Raw genomic sequence first — 23,812 nt, forward strand, 5'->3', positions numbered from 1 at the left:
CACATTCCTTAACGCCTCAGAGCTCCTTTGACGAAAATAGGCGAAACATGGATGACATAAGACTTTTTCCTTTTCTATAAAGCTCTAACTTCCACAGAGGAAATGACATGATAGTGCCGTTCACTACACACCACATACTTGGAGGTACGCCATAAAACTATGATATGTAAGTGTGTTATTTTTTGTTTTGTTTTGAAAATTACTATGAGGCAAATTTCTAAATAATATAGTTTATCGGAATTCACGGCTGCTGAAGAAAGTAATTTTAAATGAAAAACCAACTAGGTTTGAGCAGGTGGAAAAGAAGTTCATTGTTTCTCATTTTACCGCCGCGAAGAGTTTCTGTTAAGTTCCCAGAGCAATCTCCATCAGGCAAAATTTACAGTGGAAAGGAGACTCTCCAATTTTGACCAAACTGACAAAAAACTTAAAAAATTCACATTGAAATCAGGTAAGACCAATTTCGTGAGTTCAAATTGGGTTTCTTTAAATTTAACATAAAGAACGATTTCACAGCTCGCTAAATTTCCAATAATATTTAGGCTGGTCTTCCATGCAAGATCAAAATTATTTTTCTTTAAAATAGCATGAGTCATACCATACAATGCAAAAATTTTAATTTGATTTCTTTTTGACAATACAAATAAAATAGAAAATTTCAATGAATGTATATTATGAAACTTTTCTAATGTCTAATGAGGCATCATCGGTTATGCATCAAATAAAAAACAGTTTCTGATACACAAAAAAGTACTGTGGTCATATTGTCGATTTAGATTTGCTAACTGGACATTTTGTAAGGTTCACATTGATGAGGAAGCAACGTCCGGCAGTCAACTGAGTAGAATAGTGAAATATCTACTTTAAAAATATATATATTGATAAAGAGAGGATCGCCGTTAACAATGACATAACTAACAACATTTTCCAGCATAGTGTATAGATAGTATGTCTATTCACTGCTTCGTCTTTTTGAAAATCACCTCTTTCATTTGCTCTAACATAGCAAAGGCATTCATTATAATTTTTCCGTCTTTGCTTGTCAAAAAAATTTGTTTACGTTTTTGTTATTTTCGTTGTACCATGTCATGAATGGTCCTCTTGCAGTGCAGTGGCAATTAAGGATTTTTTGACATGTCTTGTCATTGATGGGTACTTTATCGAAAGAATAACTTTATTTTTAAATCAAGACATTTGTTAAGTATTGCTTCACTTTGCTCTCTGTTGGCATTAACAAATTCGCCTCCTTCTCACAACCCTTCAGATTCAAATTTGACACCAATAGCGACTGGGTCACTCGTGATTTCCCCACTAAAAGGATTTTCCTCTTACATTGAGTCCCTGTTGGGTCGTCTGATAATAGCGACTGGTTCACTCGAAATTCCCCGGCTATAATTTAATTTGTTTTCTTACATTGAGTTCCTGTTGGGTCGTCTGATAACAGCGACTGGTTCACTCGCAATTTCCCGGCTATAATTTAATTTGTTTGCTTACACTGAGTCCCTATTAGGTCGTCTGATAATAGAGCATGGTTCACTCGTAATATCCCCGCTATAATTTAATTTGTTTGCTTACCTTGAGACCCTGTTGGGTCCTCTGATAATAGCGACTGTTTAACACGTAATTTCCCCGCTATAATTTAATTTGTTTGCTTACATTGAGTCCTTGTTGTGGTCGTCTGATAATAGCGACTGTTCAACTCGTAATTTCCCCGCTATAATTAATCTGTTTGCTTACATTGAGTCCTTGTTGTGGTCGTCTGATATGTATCTTGTTCTGTCTACTATTATTAGTCGGTTTTTGTTCCACGAAACTCAACTAAAACGCGCCCTAGGAGAGAGGGAATACTCTCAGTCTTATGATTGAGTTCATCATTTCCAGCCACGTTTTATTTCCTTCTAAAACTACCATAAAAACTGAAGGAATCTTCATGAATCCGACTGCACGTAAACATGCAGGAAATACTAACTTTTATACCACTACTCACCTGTACAGTTTAAGGTAGCACTTTCGCGAGAACGGATGCTGCTTATGAGGTGCGAGGCTGCCATTCAAATTATCCCGAAGAATACTCCCTTCACTTGAGCCGTTAACTAGAGGAAAAAGCAAACTATTTTCATTGACTTGGCGAATACTGTGGCGAAGTTATTAACCAACGCACGTGTAACTTTTCAAAGTATCAAAACCGCGACCAAAGAAAGCAAAGTTATCGAAAGATCAGTAATAAGTTGATGAGCTTTTCAAACCAAGGGAAAGCTGTCATCGGCACTCGACAACAAACATGTCAACTACTTGTCGAAAAAACTTCCCTCGAAATTGATAGGACATCGGGTCCCGATCTCTTTCCCTGATAGCAGGCTTTCAGATTTTTGGTTTTTTATTAAAATTATTCGTAGACATCCTAAACTTTAAATAAATCAGAACTATGTAATAGTATATCTAAAAAACAAATTTTCTTTATCAATAATAAGCCCTAAAATTAGCAATGTACGCGTTTTAATTGTTTTCAAAGTGATGAGTAAACAACTTCTGCCCTCATTAAATTCCCCCCTGATCTTCAGAAGCTGTCATCTGATCCCCGTGAATACCTGCTTTGAATGAGTTCCGGTGCTTTGGGCCTAAATCTTAGTGGCGCCTGGTTTTTGATGCAAACCAAAGAATTAACCAAAATAACTTGGCATTTCGGGTCCAGTTATATTCAGGTTATCGAGGTGTTTGAGTCTCAACTGATTTTAGTTATGCAAGAAGAGTTCATAGCCATGGACAGGATGTTCATATCTGTGAGGAATGCACTCTGTTTCCGGGGTATCGAGATAAAGGGGAGCTTTGATAATTCTACATCAATAAAGGCAACAGGGAGTTGCCAGAAAAACTTTGAATTTGTCAACAAAAAAGAACATTTCCCACCACTTTACATCTAGCACGTATTAAGAGTAGTCATTGAAATAATTTGAAAGAGAGTAACAATCTGGGGTTTAAGGTTGAAAAGAACTAGAACTTAAGTTGTGGTGCCAGAGGGCAAAGTCCTTTGGAAATCAGTTTGATATTAAGAGACAAAAGGGTACCATTTTTAACAGACAACTACCTTAAAAAGATAATTAGAGAGACAACTGTTCACAATGCCAACCAAAGCAAACAAAAATATCACTCAAAATGTAAAGACAAGACCATTTGGCACGGATTTTCTTTCCTAACTTTATAACTACCTTTACGATCCGAATACACTGAACGAAACGTAAAATAACATGCCATGTTGTGAGTCAGCTAAAGATGTGTGAACAGAAGACTGCTTCAAAACGTTATAGATATAACATGTTTAAGCCTTTCCCTTAAGGCAAACTGCTTGGAAGAGGTGTCCACTGAAACGAAATGAATCAGTGGTGCGGATAGCCTTTCGAACCATCCATCGTTTATCGTTTGTTTGCTGGCTCTTCGAGGTCTGGAGAGCTTCACTACACCACAGATCTAAATTGAGGAACCTTTCATGAAATAATAAGCAGATAGAGGCCTTCAAAAGTTTTAACAAACAGCAAGTGTCAAGTAAAATTACCAAACAGAGTCTGCAGCCGAACCTGCATGCACCAAGATGTGATGGTGACAAGTATTGTCAGAGGACATACTTAAACGACAACAATGATTTCACATCTCCAAAGAAAAAGAATCCTGATACTATTATTGTGTTTTGTCTAATATTGATAAATCGATTTTATGAAAGATAGGTAAATTAGGTACATCTTCAAATTATCCTCTCACCAAGCATCGGGAGCCATAACAAGGACAGAAATTATGAGAACCATTTGGCCATAGGGAAGGACAAGATGTGTTTGGTTGAATAGAAAATCAACTCCAAATCCAGTTCTTCGTTTTTTCATTCCGATCCTTTTTGGGGAGCAATTTAGTTGCCCCGGGAGGAGCAATGAGTGCACAAAATGTTTGTGTTTATGTGACTGTGACATTGGATTCAGCCATATCATATCCTGAGATCTGCTGCAAAAATTTACCATACCCTGCGAGAAAATTGTTCAAAATTCCAATGAGCTTGGAGAAAACGAAAACGTGTTAGGTAATGATTCATCTATGACGAGCAATATCACACAAAAGTATCATAACCTGGAGGCAAAAATTTCCACTCTCTTAAGGAAATTCACATGATTGCATATTTTACACGAAGGTTTTTATCTTGGAGTTTCGATAAACTATGGAGCTTCAAAGTTTGCCTGATTTTTCATTTGAGAATTATATAGTGCACATCGTTTCTCGATAACATAGCAAGACTATAGGTGGTTCTCTAATTCTGGTCAAAGAGAATTTCTTCCTCAAGGCACGATGCACATAGGACATCGTTTATTTGCACTTACACCGTACAAAACAAATAATAGACTCCAAACACATATATTTTCTGTAAAATTAGATTTTGACTTCTTCCATCTAAGGACCTAATTTTCTCCAGAGAGCTGCTTTCAATGAGAAAATAATTTGTTACTTTGGCCTTCTTAGGACGTCCGTTCTAAGGCAAATCAAATGAGTAGCTGCAGAGATGGCAATTTTATTTCATGCCTGTGTACTAGGTCTCCTGAAAAATCAGTCAACATGTACTACAATTCCTAGATTTTCCTAGATAATCGGAGGAACGTTTTGAAATTAAAGTAGCAAAAAATGCCAGTGATGGTAAACAATCCTGCATGTCTTAGAAGTATCCTCTGACCAAACACTTTTACTACTTATCTTAACCAAAAATGGGCCAGGGTTATTTTCAAGTAAAATTTTACGAAATTTTCATTTCAAATCAGATACACCATTGCTTTAGATAAAAATACTTTTCTTGCATCTCATAATTATGACCCTCGAGTAAAAGTAATGTTCCAAATCGATAAACGATCCCTACGTGTGCACAGAGCAGGACGTTGCATGAAATAAAATGAAGTGAAATAAGTAATAATAGAGGCAGGATGTAATTACGTTAAAAATATAACCACCACATGACAGCAATGGTGTTCTTACCGTATGTTCATTTCTGTTGAGTCACAAAGACATTATTTTCGCTTTAAGGTGGTTAAAACAGAGACGCATCTAAAAGCTACTTATTTTGGAAAAATGTTCCAGTTCAAGGAAAGTTTTTCGAGAATTTTAATTAGTTAAGTTCAACACCACCCCAAGGGGTATAGTTTGCTCTTTAAAGAAAATCATGTGGTCTAGACTGGTCCGTGCTCCACCACATTGCGAAAGAAAATCAGACCTTATAGATGGTCTCCTTTGTTTATCACCTAATATAGATGACAACTTCCCTCAACTGGCACTAGGAAGTCAAGTCAATCTGGTTAGCATTTAGTTCATCGGCATAAACACACGCCGGTTGCTCTCGCACATCAAGACCATAGAGAATTTGTAACATGTTAAAGAGTTTTACAAGGAGAGTGTTTCACACATTCATTATGCAATCGATTGGAAATTTTCGAAGAGAAACTGATAATACTTTGATGAGACCTCACTGGGAGGTTTCAGGTCGAGGAAAAAAAGGTTTGTGGGATTATGGGCATGCTGTTGAGGGAATAAGCTTGGTTAATTGCATCAACAAAGCCGATACAAACCTCAAGCCGACAACTAATCAGTTGTATCCCTTGTTTAAAAAAAAAAAAAAAAAGTCCAAAGTTCCACAAAAAGCTGATGCAATTAATTTGTAATAGGGGGTCTTGCTTCTTATATCAGTTAATCTCTGAACTTTGTACGACCCAAGAATGATTAACTACTGTGAGTGCTACTTGAGGGCACCCAATTAGTAAACAACCGGTTCAAATAAGATTACTGGCGCCTCACCTTCAAGGTTACGGAAATAACATCTCGAAATTCTTAATATGCTAAGCAACAGTTTTGTGAACCACGCAGGCAGTATGAAAGTTACAAAAAGTGAAACGAAAGGTAGACAAAACAGAAGTTCAAGTTTGGGAGAAATACAAAGGATATACAATTTAACATCTTGATTAAGACAACGTTCGTAAAATGTACAAAAACAATCCTCTTCAATACATTGCGGGTAGTTCATGTAATACGTGCGCACATCAAGTTTCAAAAAAAAAAACGTTTATATAAGAAACTCACAAAGATCGTTCCATCTCGTCTGCGCCTTAATGTCAACTTCTCAGAATTTCAGCGCGCCCTAAACTCTCACTGATGAAAGTTTGTATGCTGTTCGTGTAAAAACGCAAACTTAGAAAATCTGCTAACCTAGAAAATTAAGCAACGGAAAAAAATTTATACTAAGCTTCTTATCATTCAGTTTTCCTTTCCGTGAAATATTTGAGGTTATTAGTTTAACGAGTGACAAGTCAAAGTTGCAGAGACCGACGCATGATAATTGCCGGTAAGATGATAATGACCGCACGTAAAGCAAGTTCTTGATTTCTTACAAATAATATGAGAAATATATCGTATTTGACCCAAGAATGTCGAGTGGCGATTTGATACTCACGGTTGAAGCCCAACTAAAACATTATGAGTGTACACAAAATTACTCTAAGTGCTCGCCCGGAGCAGAGCCAACATTAGTTGTTTATGGACTTTGTGCAACAGACGTTGACGTAGTGGAAACGAAATGTAGAAATCATACGGTTGGCTCAGGCTGGTTTCTAACCTCATTTTAAATTCCTTTCATCATCTGATGTTATCTGTCAGCTGCGATTAGAAATAAACAAAATTAAAATTAAAAAACAAGTCGAACAAAACTTCACTGTATGCCAATTTAAAACATCGCCTTAAAACTGCTAACACTTGCATAATGACGTTCAGTTAAATGTTGAAAATCATGGAGAGAATTATGGAGAAAAGTCCATATACAATGACAACAAACAATACCTAACGCAACCACAAGGCTATTGAACAGCTGGTATTAGTTGCACTCCATTGTGCATAAACCATAGATAAAAATGTTGTGACTATCTAAAGCTCTTCTATAGACTGATTTCTCGGAGCTTGGATGCCACGGCCGAACAATCCATCTATAAGACACACTTTCCTTGTTTTTATGAAGAAAGTATCGCGACTTTCACACTAAAAAAAAAAGTGAGGAAAATATGATTCAAATAGAAGACTTGGTTACGCAAAAAAAAAGTAATTAGAAGATTGCTCTTCTTAATTTCAGTTTATCTTGAATGGGCCAGAAAAATAGAATAAGATCTTTGCGCTGGAAGAATGTTCTTCACATCTCTATAGACGATTCTAAAATAACTTGACATTTGTGGGCCAACAGGATGAAAGACAATATTATTTCAATTTGTGTGGTTAAGCAAAGATATAGTTCTAATTGTTGTCGGTAAAAAGGATTAAGATAATACTATTCAATTTTTTTGGGGGGGCCACATAAAATATTTAATTGCTCGAAGGAAAGCTAATAAGGGAAAATCCAAAGAAAGAAACCAAGAATATACTAAGAGAGATAATTTTATTACACATTTCAAATAAATCCTTCACTCGACACGCCTACTTTATCAGACTTGCAGTCTCAGTAACATCAAGTTCCATCGAAGAAACATGAACCGTTGAAAATTAAGTCACTCCTTTCCACCCAAAAGCTACATCTTTTTTTATGTCAAAAGGAAAACAACAAAAACTAAGCGAGCTGAGATTTTACTATAAATATATAACACAAAACAAACATGAAAGTAATCATCTAATCTCTACAGGGGAAAGACAGCAATTAAGGACTATCACTAATTATTATTCGCTCAGCGGTGTGATAAAAACTCGAATCACTCGTCGAACCAGAAGTATAAAAATAGCTGCTGTCACTGCCGCTTTTATTGTTTCTATTCCAGGAGGTGAGATCTCTTCTTTCGGCCGTGGCAACATTGTGGGGCACAAGCCTTGATACAAGTATGGACGCAGACAGGTGGACAAGGAGGCATACCACCAGGTGGAGCTGGAGGTCCGGGCAAGCCTGGGGCTCCTGGAGGTCCCATGGGGCCCAGATCACCGGGTGGTCCCTGTAGAAGAGAAAACACATAAAGTGAGCGATCGACACAAGCTCGTTACTATCATCAAGTGTTTCTGGACGAGGACCATACGCGACAAAATGCGTCATTGGAAGGGAAAACTGCAATGTTTGCCACTATGTTAAATCTATGGCTGAACAGAGAAACAACAGTTGAATGAAAGACAGTTGTTTTAAAAAGCTATTTCTAGGGCTTCAGAGGAGTCTTTTAGGTTCCATAATGTAAAACGTTTTTGACCACGGTCACAACGTATCGTGCAACACCACAAATAGACACATATCAAGTTATATCACACGGCGGCAAACGTACTTGATGTCCAGAAGGCCCTGGAGGTCCCATGGGGCCGTCACGTCCTGGAGGACCAGCTGGGGCACCTGGAAGACCTGGGAGACCAGGTGGTCCTGGAAGTCCTGGAGGTCCTGGGGGTCCTTTAGGGCCATCGGGGCCAGGTGGTCCTGCCATTCCCATTGGACCATCAGGGCCAGGGGGACCGGGTGGTGGTGGTGGTGGGGGAGGTGGTGGTGGTGGGAGAGGTGGAAGTGGGGGTGGGGGTGGAGGTGCACAACATACCGCAGTGCATGACGGGGCGCATGATCCCGGACAACCAGGAGGACATGGGTTAGGACTTCTTTTGAATATACCTACGAGTGAAAAGAGCAGATGATAAGCTGTTACGAATTCTCATCAAGATCTCAGTGGTCCAGTAAGATTAATGATAAGTTCTATAGTTGTCTCGGAGGGCACGAAGCTTCTACCTTTGCGAACTTTCAAAAATTAGAAATCCGTAGATACATGAAAGGGTACCTCGCAGGAAATTATAATTTCTATGATAACAGACTATATCACAATCGATGACTTAATTTAGTTAAACTGGTGTTCGAATGAAAAGTGATAAGAATTAAAATTTGCCAGGGCCGTAGGGCCATAAAGTTTCCCTGCACTCTAATGGGATTTAAGATCCAAGGAATTTTGATACTTGTCAGAATAACAGGTGCCAAGAAATATTTAAAAAATCAACAGGAACAGGATGTTGTAGTGAGAACCCCTGCGATGAGATACGGCAGTGATACTGGTTACGGAAGATAAATTCACAACCATCTTAAAAATTATACCGCAAAATTCTGAGCTGGTCAAAGAAACACGACTCATTTTTTCCTTCCTATGTCAATTTTTGTCTCAAAGGAAAGATATAGTTTCATGAAAAAAAAGGAGGTCTTAGCTTCGATGTGGAATATGGAGCTACCTGCGTAACGGATGGGAGAGCACTTCTCAACACAGCATGAATTGTTAATAACTCGAAACAGGTTTATTTTGATAGAACTGCGAAATAGAAAAATTGTTTGATTTCTAGCTTGATGAACTCTAAGATAAAAAAAAATTATCGGACTAGATTTTTATTCCGAGCAATATATTTCTAAAGAGCATTTTGACAAGGAAGTAAATATGTACAAGACTTTTTTGAAAATAAAACTAGCATCAAGACGAACCGAAAAAAATACGATAAAAATTGTGGAAGAGGAGAGGTTCTGTTCGTTCTTTTTAATTGGCAGCTTAGTTAAAACCAAAATTTAAACACCGGAACAACAGGATGGATTGGACTTTAAGATTTTCGGATCAGCTTTTTGCAATAAATATTTCATTACGTACGGAGATCAAAATAAACTGAAGACACCTCGAATTTGGAAAATCATTATGAAATGTAAAAGCTTAAAAAAAAGCTTCAAATTTTGACGGTCAAATTTCAACACATATCAAATAAAAATGTACTTTCCGAACATATCATCAATTGTTATTCCTACCATCAAAAAGTTCAAGTCATGAATTTTAATTGTTATTTCAAGAAATGCTAACTGAAATTTGAGGCCAGCTGAATGAACATATTCGTAATAATTATTCTAGTTGCGTTCTTTCTTGACACTGTGAGTTGTGGAGAGTGACAAGTACTGTTCTTTTAGAATTTTGTAATCTGATAAAATTACTTCTTGACCAAGAGCAGCTTACAAGTACGTATCTTTACTTTTTACTCTCAAATTAATTTCTTTACAACGGAGATTGACTTAAAATTCGAAAGAAATAAACTAATCTTCAAACTATGTCCTTTCGTGGCCTTCAATCATGATCAAAGTCATCACGAAAGTTGCCACTCAATTTTCTAACAAAAAGGTTTTTCCATCCTATCAAAACAATTGTTTGATCAAGGGTTGCTTCCTATGAACGTCAAATGTTCCCTGGTAAACGAAACTTTTCTTTAAAACTGCTATTAGGAGATAAGTATGCCCTAATAGCTCAATCATTTATTCCCATAGGTTAAGAGTTCCAACTTACTTCCTCGACGTGTTGCCTTGGCAGACACTGAGACGATGACAAATAAAAGGGAACAAAAGACCAGCCTATAATCCATGGCTAAGCCTGAAAGAGAACAAATGCCAGCATTATACTTTGGATATTTTGCCTGAATAGTCAACACCAAAAGTTATCTCTAATGGGTCAATACCACAAAAGGTAGGCTATCAAACACTTAAAACTCCTCTCACCTTGACAGTCGAAACGTTTCCGCTATATGCGGCCGCTATTGTTCGTCAAGGAGTTTTATGAGAGGCATCGGTAAATAATTCATGGTAACTCTATTGTCCAATGCGGGGATCGTGGCAGCCATTGTGTTCACGCTTCGCTTCATAGGAATCTTGCCTCGGTTCTTGCTTCTTATAAAAATATACCGGTAATATAACAGCGTTATTGACCAGTGTCAAAACCAGTGTTACCAAAACTTTAAAGCAAATATCCAACTGGTGCCTGATTGTTTTAAAACAAGAGGGTCAGTCAAACTAACTTAAACTTCGAACGCAGCTAGGGTTGACCTGAGTACACACGAGTGAATATGTTCTTTTAAAGACCTAACAACCATGATATACGAGCATTTTTGTCTGTTCATTACACTTTTTGTTCGTTTAGATGCTTCTTCAAAAGTTTATTTTGGTTTTAAAGTTGCTGGTGCTGTGTGAATGGCTTTCAAAATGTTGAAATGCATAAACGATGAGTGATATCGCTGGTGTTTCAGAGCTTAGTGAGCCATGATGCGGATTTCAAATGGATACCCATCTGATTTGAGCTTTACATTACCAGAAAATAAAAATTATTTTCATTACAACGTTACTTTTAAAATAAGCCAAGAGCCTTAAATGGAGTGCCTGAGAGTATTAATTATGTTATAAGCTACGAATTACCAAAAAGCAGCGAGATTAATTAAATTACTAATGTCAATCTCCTTTTGTATCTCTTGGGCAATAATGCTACTTAATAAGCTGTTTATATCTTAAGTGATCTCGTTGACAAAATGACAGCTGATGAAGGTACGAGATCAACAAACACGATAATAAACAAGTGCAAAATCCCTTGCAAAAAAAGGTTTCCTTAATCGCGCCCTGCCCGGAGATCTGTCATGATGTTTGACTAAACACCAGTAGCAGGTGACCCAAGTAAACAATTTCACACATTCTAATGACTGCTCGTGTTCCTTTTACTCGATTTTTACTCTTGTCAAGGCTGAATCAGCGAAACATGAGTAAACAGCAGGCATTCAGCAAAAAAAGGTAAAAAGTATGAACTGTTTAATTCGCAGCTATACCAAAAGAATAAGAATGTATCCTTGCTACAGCTGATCCGACTTTCAGGTTCAAGTGTTTCTTAATAAAGTGTTCAAAATCCAAAGCTATGATGTAGTGTAGTTATTAGACCGTCTCTAAACTGAAGATTTTTAAGGCTATGCGTCATTCAACAATCACCAGCGCCGATCAAAGACAATGGGTCAATCAGAGTGGAACGAAAATGTGTTAATGTTGCGAAAACTCGCACACTGTGGTAATAATCACATTGCTTCACTATTATGGGAGCTGTTTAAGTGGAAACGCTTACTACTAGTCCTTTCGTCCTAAGTCTCATTTGTGCTACTGATGAAGGGTGTAGGAGTTGGTCAACATCTGCACATAATGGACGACGTAACATTTCCACACAGAAATGTAAAATACTTTGCTCAGTTCACAGTAAAACAGACGAGTAAGATAACTACCAACTTCGGCCATCACTGGATGTTAGATCTTCCTTTGGCAAATATCATAGCCCTATAACTTGTTTCACGTTAAAAATCTCATTTGCTGTTTCGCGAGGTTCACAATGGAATCTCTTCTCGGATTTCAACGGTAAAGACCAGTCGAAAATTCAGTATTACGCATTCCCTTCATCTTAAAGAATTCAACTCCTTGTGTTGATTTACATGCAACTAATCCTAGAAGCATCTACGCATTACTTAAAAAGCTGGCGATGAAAATAGACCAAACCGTCAACAATAGGACATCATCTTTACCACCAAGTTCTCAAAACTAATTCACAGAGAAGAAAACAGGCGCTTTAGGAGAGAAAGGTAAGCTAACGTCTGAAGGAAATCCACTTTGACACTCTACATGAAGCAAAACTTAAAATTCAAAACCTTCATCGACTACGCTAAAAGTTAAAATAGCCTCATCAGTAGTGTAGTAGAGGTCAACATCTATAGCAAACAAAGAATTCAATGCTCTCCAAGTATACACGTACGTCAATAAAGAGCGAATCAGGCTAGAACGGTATGCAATATCCAGAGAACATTTTCCAAACTTTCATAATTCTGATTTTGAGACTTAAGGAATGCAGTGCTTTTTCTATATTGATGGAGGAGATCTGTGTGGTGAGCCAGCAACGTACATACAATCCCCAACGGTGGTTGGAAAGGAGATTACAAGACTTAGTTGCGCAATAGTTAATTATTTCTTTGCGCAGAAAAAAAAAAAACAGAAAAAACGGCAAACAAGCTCCCTCTCTCATGCTAGCACCCGCATTTTGGCTGAAACTTTTAATAAGGGAACAAAGTGTTTAGAGTAATTCGGCGGGGTTATCAGTAAAAAAAATCGCGTCGCTCTCTCAATTAATCACCTGCACAAATAAAACCATTCGCGACATTGTGGCTCTCTTTTCCCGTTTTTCCCAATCAATCTCAGACGAAAAAGCCTGTAGGTGTAAGTTAACTTTATTAATAAAAAGACGCTAACACAAGAAATTAAAATCAACCTGACTAGGGTGATGTGAGAATTGTTGGATGAAGTTTGGCGCTTCTATGTTTAGGCATTTGTTTACTGAACTGAATTTTGGTAACTAATAATCCTTGGAAGTGATCATAAGGAAAAAGCAAACGCAAAATACATTTCAAAATGAAAAGCAGATTTCCAAGAGATGGGTGTGTAGATTTGTTTCCATTCCTGGGTAAAATTGATTCCCGATTTTAGCAATCCATGGCTAATACATTTTGTGCGAGTTCGACTTATCTTGAAAAGTACAGACACTCCTCCTTCCTCTATCCAAAACCTGACTCTGTAAGACTTTCACCAATCTTGTACCCATCAAACATTGCTCTGAATGTACTATACATGCCAAAATCCGAGCGACGAATACGAGGAAAGTGGAAGTATAAAATAAAACAACGTGTTAACTATGCACACTTGGTGATCAAGACCAGCTTGAACTCAGTAAAATTTTGTGAATTATTTCATTAAAAAACGTCAAAAAAGTTCGTTTTGTTTGGCAACGTTTAAAAATCATTTGTCTCATAACTAAGGGTTGACTTTTCCCAGTCCTTTCCTTCCGTCTTAACTCCACAGGGTGCCACGATTCTTGCACGTCCATTGACAAACAGTGTACAATTGAGAGGAGCCAGCAACGTACATACAATCCCCAACAGTAGTTAACCACAAAAGTTCACAGTCTCCGCACAGACCGGGTACCTCCAAATTGGCAATTGCATGCCAGCTGTAGTGCAAAAAGGACCTTGCGCAGACGATGACTCATTGACACCGTCCGCTTATGGAAAATGAGTCCAGGACGTGGAGGTCTGTTGCTGCTTCTTGGCATTGAACGGTTACGAGTGTTAATCAATACGGTCATCAGGTTCTCCGTCACTTCCATCACTGTCTGACGTCATCCATGCCGATGGATCATCCTCGTATTTCTTGACTTCTTCTTCTAGAAAATGCTGTCCGCTTGCCACGAATGAAGCAAATCTAAAACATGACGTGCGAGTTGTCAACGTGGATTTCCAAACAGTGGTCATATTGAGGCAATTAGCCTGACCCACGGAGACAGTGATTTTTGCCATCGATATCCCACTTTAAATTTTAGCATTATCGCATTTTAAAATCCGTAATCGAACAGTCGACCTTGCCGACGATAACGCAAGTTGATAGTTTCTGTGTTCTTTGTACGAAGTCACTTTTCGACATTCGACAGTAAGGATTTGATGAAAACTCTTTCGAGAGAAGCTGACCCACTAAGGTAGGATATACTAAAATGGCGAGTGCTTCATGGGCGGTCAACCGTCTCTTGATCCAGCTTTCATTACCTAACAGCAATTTTAGGAGTGTCGAAAATACAGCAAACCGTACTAGCAGCGCTTTTGCTCCAGTACCCTCTGTGACACAATGGCCTATAAACATCGCATTACTCTCTCAACCAGTCAGATGCACAACTGAAACGCGCACTTCCCCATGCTTAAATTTTCATTGGATCCTTGCAATATTCTCGTTGATTCAACTGGCTATTGTGATTATCTAGACTGTACTTTTTTTACGACTTTCAATCGCAACACAAACTAATGCAAAGGAACAAACGTAGCTCCACAATCATGTATTTTCCTCCTTTCTTCGAGTTGAAACACCGTGAATTTGGACTTAGCAAAGTAGGCAGCTAAACTTATCAATAACCATACTGGAAAACTCTCGCCATTTTCGCATACGCCCCTACCTTTTACATAAGGAAACCTTTATAGAAACAAATACTTTAGAGCACAATCCCATCCATAACTTTGAAAATCAAACCATTATACCTCAACTATTTACAAGAACGAGACAACCATAGACGTTCATGATTTTTAAAATACGCTAACATGTTTAGTTGCTGTTGAAGCTGAAATGCAGTATCTATGGTTCAAGACTTTCTTACGATGAACAGACGGACAGCTCAACAGACAGACATAAAGACAAAGAAAAACAGTACAGTCAACTCGACAAACAGACAAAAAGAATTATACAATATCACATATTTTATCCTCGTGTTGTCCTCAGCACACTTAGTAAGTAACTGTACACGTCATACCTTACTGGATGCTTCAGTCGACTCACCACTCGCCAAGTATCACACTCAGGACTCTTGCAATATTCTCGAAGATCTTCTAAAGCTCTGCTTGTTTCCTCCGCCCCCTCTAAGGCATACTCCTCCAGTGATAGAAACTTGTGTTTGGGTGGAAAGAAGAAGTAATAAACTCTGTAGGAAATCCTACAGAAAAAAACTTAAAATTCAAATCAAAGGTCAAGCATAAATATAGGCTCATGGGCATGGTGTCATCACATTTTGTCAAATAAAAAAGGGACTCGCAGGATTCGCCTCATGTTGCCTACGGACGCTGCCAGCGATAAAGTGAAACAACATATCTTCCCACGGCATCCAGACTGAGGCGAGTCTAGACACCCTATTTAGGCTGGTCATGATGGACAATTCTATTTACGTTCGTCTTTGATTTCTTTTATCCGCTTTCCATACATTTCACCTTGTACATGCAAGTCTATTTCCTTTAATTTTTTTAATGAAATTACCTCAATTGGATCAATGTTAGAGGCCTCTCGCCTCTGCACTTCTTTTTTTTTTCTATCCAAAATCTTTTCAACCAAGTGAGAACTGACAGCGAGCGCTTAGCTATTTAGCAACAACACCATCAGGTAATTCTTCCCCAACAGAGGAAATATGTCCTCTGTCTTTGCTAGTGACTATAACATCTTGGTCTTTGCTAATGAGCAGTCGGTCGATTAACCCTTTTATAGCTAAAAAGCGCAAAACCGAAGCAAATTTAATCACGTGTCTGTTAAACACAAGTTTCTCACTTCTATCCCATTGCAGACCTACCAAGTTTTTGGAAATATCTTCATGAGAATACCGCTACTGCGAATAACATGTGAAAACAACACCACTGTTATCAGTCCAAAAGAAACCACGTCCGACCGTGTACCCATATATAGTAGTGTCAGTCCGATGAATTGCAACATCCAGCGTATAAGGTCCAATCCCCGGTCACTTGTCACGGGACCGCGATAATAACAAACACAGAAGCTGATTGTACCTGAAAAATGATAACCACGACAAAAAGGTTAGCTCAAACCAAGAAATAAGAAAACATTGAAATTCAGATCGAAAACCTTAAGATGAGCAAACTTAATCAAAAGGAGCCTGGTGATGAGGTAGTCTAGTTGTTTGCGCGGATGACCTCGTAAGGAAAGGACCAGGTTCAAGTTCTCTCCAGGTCATTGTGTTGTGTTTGGACAATTTTCTCCACTCGCACAGTGCTTGCACACAGGAGTATGTATGAAAAACCAGCAAATTCTCATGGGTAACTGAAAAAAAAGCTAAAGGGAAGGTTACAGGGGGAGGGGGGGAGAGGGGAGGTTACCATCAATGAGCGGCATTCAGTTCAGGAAGAGTAGCAATGCCCATAATGAAAAAGCACAGATTACCTTCAGCAGTCGAACGAATCAGCCTTGTAGGCAGAATTGAAAACTTTCTTATCTTTTTAACAACTTCTACCCAAGTCAAATAAATTCTCTAAAAGGCGTACAAACGATTTCCGCGACTTTCAAGACCAAGTCATTCTCCCACAGGAGTTTAGCAGTCTACATAAATCGGAACTTATCCAGGCATGCGTTTCATATGATCCCCTGAATCATCAACGACCCGAATAAGCAGGTCAACCATAATCATCTGGTTAGCACTCAGGTTTTTCCTTAGCCTGGTGATCACCCAGATCACTACGATCGGCGCGATTGGAACGATCCGGACTATCATATGTAAACCACGGGCTTGAGAACACATCTTTGACCCCCAAAAACCCACCTACTATCACAAGATATCCAATGACCCACTGATATTGGTTGACCATGAGCTCCTTCAAGTGACCACATGTGAATTGGATAAGGTAGGCAGCAAAACTCCAACCTCCTAACAAGATAGCATAGGCACTTCCTCTCTGGACATACATGTATGAGATGGGAAAAAAAAATTAAAAAAAGGTTCATGAAAGAATACTCAATTTGCGACTATCTAAAGAGACATCTATAAATATAAATAAATATATATATATATATATATATATATATATATATGTATATATATGTGTGTGTGTGTATATGTATATATATTTATGTATATATATGTATATATATATATATATATAAGTGAAAGAATCAGAGGATGCATCGATTCTCTGTTACACTGAGTTTCGCGCCTAAGTGCTCGTCAGACAGTACGTATATATATATATATATATATATATATATATATATATATATATATATATATATATAATATATATAGGTCTCTGACCGAAACGTTCTTATTAAATTTTCTATCTTTTTTACGCCAGAAGTTGTTCATCCTTGCATTTTTTTAACTCTCTCTCTCTCTATATGTATATACACTATATGTATATATATGTATATATATATGTATGTATGTATATATATGTATATGTATATATATGTATATATGTATGTATGTATGTATAGATGTATAGATGTATATATGTATAGATGTATATATGTATAGATGTATAGATGTATAGATGTATATATGTATATATGTATATATATGTATATATATATATATATATATACACACACAGAGCAAATGATACAATAAACACAACCCATCACAATGACAAAACCACAAACAGTACACTGAGTGAAGTCTGACTTTCGGGATTCCATCCTGTTACTCCCACTTTAAAGGCCAATTATCATTGACCCTCTACATCCTAAGATCAGTATGCATATTCTCCATACTGTTCTCTAAACATTTCCTTTGGTGCTGAAAAGGGGAATTTGTCTTACAATCAAGAGCTTCTACAGTTGGTGATCAATTCCTTTATTCTCCTAACCTAAATGTTTGATTCAGGGGTGATATGGTAAGGAGAAATTTGATGCCAATCACTCCTAGGAGTTAAAGGGTTTAAGGGTAATTTAGTATTGTCAACTGAGTTGATAATGTAAATTCACCACTGTAAAGAATTTAAAACCTGAAGTTCTGAGCATTAGCCCTTCGTCAGAGTGATTAAAACATCAGCTTTTAAACTCCTTACGGTGGCCAGTTTACATTATCAACTCAGTTGATAATACTAAATTACCCTGTTATACTCTCCCACTGATGCAGCACCACAGTTTCCTTAGAAACTTACCACCTTATTCATTTAACTATCAATTAAGTTATTCAGAGCTCATTTCAATTGAGTGTCATAAAACCAACACCAGAGTAATCACAACAGCCAATCACAGGAAAGTAAAAAGATTACAGGAAGATGAAGTAAAAATAAGCAAACAGTTTGAAGGGCAGGAAAATGCGAGTGACCCAAAAGTTTGATTAAAAGATGATACTGGTTATGGCTATGCTATACTATCGATTGGCATGTGTTTTATGTTTGTTCACCACTGTGATAAAAATATCACAAGCTTTCAGGTTTTCAGCCAGCTAAAAGCATACGTTATTAGTAAAAGTTGGGCACTAGTTCAGAAGAAAACTTGTGATTCACATGTTGATTCTCAATGACTATCAGAGGTTTTTATTGAAGGGACCCTTCCAGGAAGCCCTGAACATTAAAAAGCCCCTGGAGAAGGAAACTATCACACTCTTTATAATAATGTTGGCTTCACTGTAGGTTATAACTACTAGGTTCTTACCCCTGGGACAAGTCTGTGCAGAATATAAACCAAAATCAATAAGGAAGCAATGACACCAAGTGACACTCCCGACGAGTAAAAAAACAAAGCATTCCTGGTGAAGATAAAACCAAAACATATACGTGACTATAATGCCAATAGCAATATGTTTATCAATATATATTTCTTGACAAAACAACAGTTACTGTAGTAACTGCACATCAGTTAGGTCTCCCAAAGAATTTGACATTAAGTTTACTCTGCAAGAAAATTGTTCTATCACTGCAAATTGTAAGGGTTTTGAGGATTAATATACCTACTAAGTCTTTCTGCGTTGTAAAATATCACAAGCCCTGCCAGGAAAGTTACTGGGAAATACCAGTCAATAGCTGAAAGAACAAAAACCATTTGCATACAGGTATCAATTTCACAGAATGAAGTGTGGGATAGTATGAAGTATGTCACCTGCATGTGCTACACTTTTCTATCTGCTTTGCAGTCCCCCCCCCCCCCTTACTCCCTTATAAGAAATTCATATCAAATAAACCAGTTGGATAATACATACAAAACATTACTCTTTGTTTGTATTTTTTACTTGCCCTTGAGGGCCACTCAAAATGCTGTACAACTTGTTAAAATACTCAGCAATACTATACACCAAAATGTCTAATAAGATAAATAGATTTTGAAATATGTTATCAGTTCTAAACCTCATTTCTTAATACTCAAACCAAGAATTACATTCAAAAATTAAGATTTAAAGTTTGACAAGGTGTCTGGATGCTGAGTTAATGAAGAGTTCAGCAAGATAGCATATTGGAATGGTAAGGAGAAGCTGCATGTGAATCAATACCAGGATTCTAATGGCTAAGTAATCTGATCAGAGACTACTGAGATACAGAAGATAATAAAAAATGATAATTTATTTCAATCAACCTCGAAGTGAAGCCTCCACTCTCACAGTTTGCCTCTCTTTAATTAAATCAACTGCAAAGCATGACGTCTTAAATGGCGAGTAACTGAACATGATTTGATCCAAAACATTCCTTGAAGTGACAAATGACTGAAACACTGATGCCCAGGACTTATTTGCTGGATTTAAGGCTGAGCAGCTGAGAAACAAATTAAACTAGATATGAATGAATAGAAATTTAGTTATTTATAATCAAAATCATTTCCATTGGCTAACAGACCTGGAACCTGGTGAGTTTTACACAGGCAATCAATATTCACTCCCTGTATTGAACAATTTATAAAAATAACTTTAAGGACCAATTTTGGTTTTGTTTCAGATTCACTTTTTTCTGTACTTCAAGTACTTTTATCATATATAGTCATACCAAAACACAATAAAATAGGCCAAGTATATAAACATGTAACATTCAACCAAATGATGTACACAAAATCTGAAGTCACCTTTCAGCCTCATAGAACTGCACCTCTGTTTTTTCAAATTTGAGCATGACTTTAACACTTGCCCAAAGGCGAGACAACCTAAGCTCCCCACCATGCACACACACCGCAATGATGGAATCCTTTGGTCCCAGTAAAAAATGCCAGTCTCTTGAGAGATTTTGAACTGAGATATCTGTTGAAAAAGTACAATTCAATTCATCAGTGCTAGACAAGTAAAAAAGTAAAATAGCATGGTAGCTAATCACTGAATATAAAGGCAAAGGCAAATAATTTTCTTTGACCATTAAAGCTTGTGAGTCTTCAACATTGCAGTTAAGGTGAAGCAGCTTACAGGGTTATCTTAGAAATTTTGTGGTGCAATGGTAAATTAATTTATCACTGATTTGAACAGTGTGAGTTTGAATTCAATTGGAACCTAACCATGCTTATCGGTCATTCCACCCCTCAGAAACTTCAACAATGTGCTGGCCTGAAATACAATCAAACATTGTGCATCACAGAAATCATATAGACCTGTAGCACAATCACCATGTACATTTGAGGTCACTCAAGTAAAATTTCTACTCTGCACTAAAATATTGAATGGATTACAAAACAACTTCGCAGTTAGATGTAGAGATGTTTAATTATTAGACATCACCTGTAAAAAAAAATTCCTATAAATTAAAAGCAAGGTATTCCCAAAAAATAAGGAAAATTTCCCTCAAATTTGCATGTAACCTGTAACATCTCATTTGTATATATTGCTAGAAAAAGTAAAATATATTTATAGCGATATTCCATTGAATAAGTAAAATCATACCCACTTGAAGGTATTTGTTTTACCTTGTTATTGCCGAAATTTCGTCTAAACTGTTGATTTTTGAGGGAGCAAGGCAAAAATTTCATGGCTGGGTTTGTGTTGTGGGATTATGTACGCACTCCTCTGTTTAAGTACCACAAAATAAAACTAAGCGAATTTGTAAATATAAACGAAAGTCTAGTTAAGAAATTAGCTAGTTCAAAGAAAAGTACATCAACGTCAGTACCAAATTGTCAAATAATATGCCATTAAAGCTCAAAAGCAGCTGAGTAATACGCAGTTTATTATTTTGGAAACACATTTATTACCCAGAACAATGGATTGAAATTCAGCAATTCACACATACATTTCAACTCATATCTTGGCTGCTGCTGAATCTTGACAACTCAAACATTGTAACACGAAAGTTCATTCACCAATGCTACTATTTTGCCAAAAAAACTCAGAGTTCTGGGTATCAGACATTGCACAAATGAGTATAACTCGTTTCGGAAACATTCTGGTTGTCTTGCCTTGTGCAATTCGAAGCACAGCGATCGAATTACATGCGCAAAAGGAATCAAACATGAACCAAGTCAGGCCATAATTTAAGGAGGCTCAAAGGGGTTTTTAGATGCACGCACCACAACTAAGATGCACGCGTCAGCTGAATGAATCAAAATCAGCACACCGGAAGTTAAATGTTGCTTGAAATTGCGCGAACCGGAAATAAAATTTGCAAAATACATTTGTTTCTAGCTCGAAATTCTGTACGGTGACCTATCTTGACTTTTTCGCATGCACGCACCATTCACTATGGCACTTCAAATATAAAAGTTTAGGGAAAAATTATCTAGTAGAATTTTCTGTAAGCCATAAATCACATTTTCTTTAAATATATTTAATTCTACTAGATAAATTTTTTCCATACTGTCTGAAAAGTTAAAGAATTTAGGGAACTTTCAAACAAAGAAATAAAAATGGTAGGTCACTGAATTAGTTTTTCAGATAATTTACAAAAACTAAAATTTAGTGGACGTTTTTGTGGACCTTGTGCATTGCCATGGTAACTGATATGAGGTCACAAGTACCCTCAAAGTATAGCCCAGCAATAGAGTTGCAAGGAGACATTGTTTGCCCACCCATTAAATATCCTACTTTGTAATCTTCCAACATTTCACAAACACTGCAACAATGATAAACCTTTTCGAGCCTCCTTAAGCAATCTTGCTTTCGTTTCTTGTTTGAAACCGTACTGGAAGACTTTGTAACCTCCCCTGGTTGTTTGCAAGGGGGGGGGGGGGGTGTTTTCATGAATTTCAGTGGTTTTGATGAGGAAACCACAAGGTCCAAAGTACGATGATGTCTCATTGCGTTACATTTGATTTCTCAACAACAAACACTTCGTAGCCTCTCAAGCGAGAACAAAGCGCAATAAAACAGAAATAAAAATGCAAATAGATATGAACATGATTTTAAAATGTGTTATTCTGTTGATATGCAATAATTAAATAGCATTTTGAGGGTAGTTGGGAAATTTTGCTGAAATGGCCTGGTGTTACACAAATGTACATAGTTATTATGCTACTGGTCATACAGAATACAGAAATCCAGAATCTAATTGCTGTTTATCCCCAATGACGCCTTCACCTTCCGGCTTACATTATTGTCTACGCACGTGCCACCGTAGTCACCGTAACAGGGCAAGTTTAATCAGATCGAGAAACAAATGTGAAAAACTGGCCATGTAATAAAGAACAAGCAGTCAAATATCATGATCCGAAGATCACCGTTACCCAGAAACGCGCAAAGATGCGATACATGTGTAAATTACTGGCGCAAACTTGTCAATCAATCAAAGCACTACAGACAGAATTTAGGATTCACAGCATAATAGACATTTAATGGACAGAAGATAACATGTGCTACTTACCCTCGCATCTTAGAGCCGATGTGATGCGCAAAACAGAAAACAAAAAGAGGTAAAAGAAGAAACAGTTGCTCTCACTACCTGCCGCCATTTTCTCTTTGAACAAAGAATTCGCTCTCGCCCCATGCCCTAACGCGGCTCACTCTTCTCTGCCCAGGCCTTCCCCAAGTGTAATTTCAAAGTGTGTAACGAAAGCAAAACTTACCATAGAAAAAGCAAGAGCAAAGTAGGTGTCAATTTTTGTCGCCAAACGAGACTATGAATAAATTTTCAACAAGTCCCTCTCGCGAAAAAATGCTGCATCAGCTGCACCGTGGAAACTTACACAAACACCGCAGTCGAGTAGATTCCGCTCTTTGAATGTGTACAGCGATGAGATATCTCTCATTGATGCCAACGAGGTTCCGGAATATTCTAATTGTTATACCAGTGTGAAGCACTTTCTCCCTTTCCAGTTCGACTAACTTATCATACTAAAGCGTAACAGGCAAGAAAATTGGCGAGGGCGATTCATTTCAACAGAGGCGCCTGTTGCTTGAAGCTTTGTTTTCCCATTTGGTACGTGTTCCATGACTGGTCAATTTTAGCAGGCTGTATCTCACTTTACGACCTGCTAAATTTAAAAGTTTGTTTGACTTGTTTGAGATGAAATCTTCCCCAACCAACCTCATTTTCTCGGTCGTTACTGTTAAGTTACGAAACCTCATTTTTCCTATCGGATTTATGGCCCGCACGCTTTGCGTTTGGGCCATAAATCGGAGCCTCGGTAGAAAAAACTTGATCTGCGACTTACAGTGAAGACCGACAACACGAGGTTAGCAAGTCGTATGTTATCATTCTATTTTCAAGTAACTGGGATAGCGCGCGCTCTCATCAGCAAATGGGTGTGTTTGAATGATTATGTGTAAACAAGGCTGGGGTGTTT

General features: G+C 37.5%; 2 protein-coding genes and 1 long non-coding RNA gene across 6 annotated transcripts; 1 reads left to right on the top strand and 2 right to left on the bottom strand.

Moving 5' to 3' along the window:
• Positions 1-608: 608 nt before the first annotated feature.
• Positions 609-23,021, bottom strand: LOC113672412 (nuclear envelope integral membrane protein 1). 4 transcript variants are annotated; one of them, XR_016179483.1, is made up of 10 exons: positions 22,891-23,021; positions 20,177-20,348; positions 19,697-19,872; positions 19,077-19,149; positions 18,782-18,875; positions 16,944-17,076; positions 15,963-16,176; positions 15,159-15,338; positions 1,988-2,093; positions 609-1,830 (listed from the first exon to the last, which is right to left on the bottom strand). XR_016179483.1 is itself a non-coding variant. In XM_089181279.1 (9 exons), the coding sequence occupies exons 1-9, from the start codon at positions 22,976-22,978 to the stop codon at positions 10,555-10,557; spliced, it is 1,260 nt and encodes a 419-aa protein (XP_089037405.1). In that variant the 5' UTR covers positions 22,979-23,021. The 4 variants fall into 4 exon arrangements, 3 of the variants coding, with proteins under 3 accessions (XP_089037405.1, XP_089037404.1, XP_027044493.2); XM_089181279.1 differs by lacking the exons at positions 609-1,830; positions 1,988-2,093 and adding an exon at positions 10,555-10,684; XM_089181278.1 differs by lacking the exons at positions 609-1,830; positions 1,988-2,093 and adding an exon at positions 10,555-10,687.
• Positions 7,417-10,549, bottom strand: LOC149040401 (uncharacterized). The gene is made up of 4 exons (XM_089181280.1): positions 10,520-10,549; positions 10,311-10,394; positions 8,295-8,626; positions 7,417-7,976 (listed from the first exon to the last, which is right to left on the bottom strand). Exons 2-4 carry the CDS (start codon positions 10,384-10,386, stop codon positions 7,800-7,802), a joined length of 585 nt encoding a protein of 194 aa, XP_089037406.1. The 5' UTR covers positions 10,387-10,394; positions 10,520-10,549; the 3' UTR covers positions 7,417-7,799.
• LOC149040402 (uncharacterized) lies at positions 12,205-15,364 on the top strand. Its single transcript, XR_016179484.1, has 2 exons — positions 12,205-12,402; positions 13,670-15,364. It is a non-coding gene; the product is annotated as an uncharacterized LOC149040402 (long non-coding RNA).
• Positions 23,022-23,812: the final 791 nt, after the last annotated feature.

This window comes from Pocillopora damicornis, chromosome 9 (genome assembly GCF_964200805.1).
Source record: "Pocillopora damicornis chromosome 9, jaPocDami1.2, whole genome shotgun sequence".
Taxonomy (NCBI): domain Eukaryota; kingdom Metazoa; phylum Cnidaria; class Anthozoa; order Scleractinia; family Pocilloporidae; genus Pocillopora; species Pocillopora damicornis.

What these genes read in the sequence shown, in the direction of transcription:
- LOC113672412 (XM_089181278.1), bottom strand. Translation starts at nt 22,978, where the DNA reads ATGGCGGCAGGTAGTGAGAGCAACTGTTTCTTCTTTTACCTCTTTTTG. An exon ending in AGTGGAGGCTTCACTTCGAG is followed by an intron (nt 19,150 to 19,696) that starts GTTGATTGAAAT and finishes TTGTTCTTTCAG; the next exon opens with CTATTGACTGGTATTTCCCA. An exon ending in AAGATATTTCCAAAAACTTG is followed by an intron (nt 15,339 to 15,962) that starts GTAGGTCTGCAA and finishes TTTTTTCTGTAG; the next exon opens with GATTTCCTACAGAGTTTATT.
- LOC149040401 (XM_089181280.1), bottom strand. Translation starts at nt 10,386, where the DNA reads ATGGATTATAGGCTGGTCTTTTGTTCCCTTTTATTTGTCATCGTCTCA. An exon ending in CAAGGCAACACGTCGAGGAA is followed by an intron (nt 8,627 to 10,310) that starts GTAAGTTGGAAC and finishes TTTCACTCGTAG; the next exon opens with GTATATTCAAAAGAAGTCCT. An exon ending in CAGGGCCTTCTGGACATCAA is followed by an intron (nt 7,977 to 8,294) that starts GTACGTTTGCCG and finishes TCTCTTCTACAG; the next exon opens with GGACCACCCGGTGATCTGGG.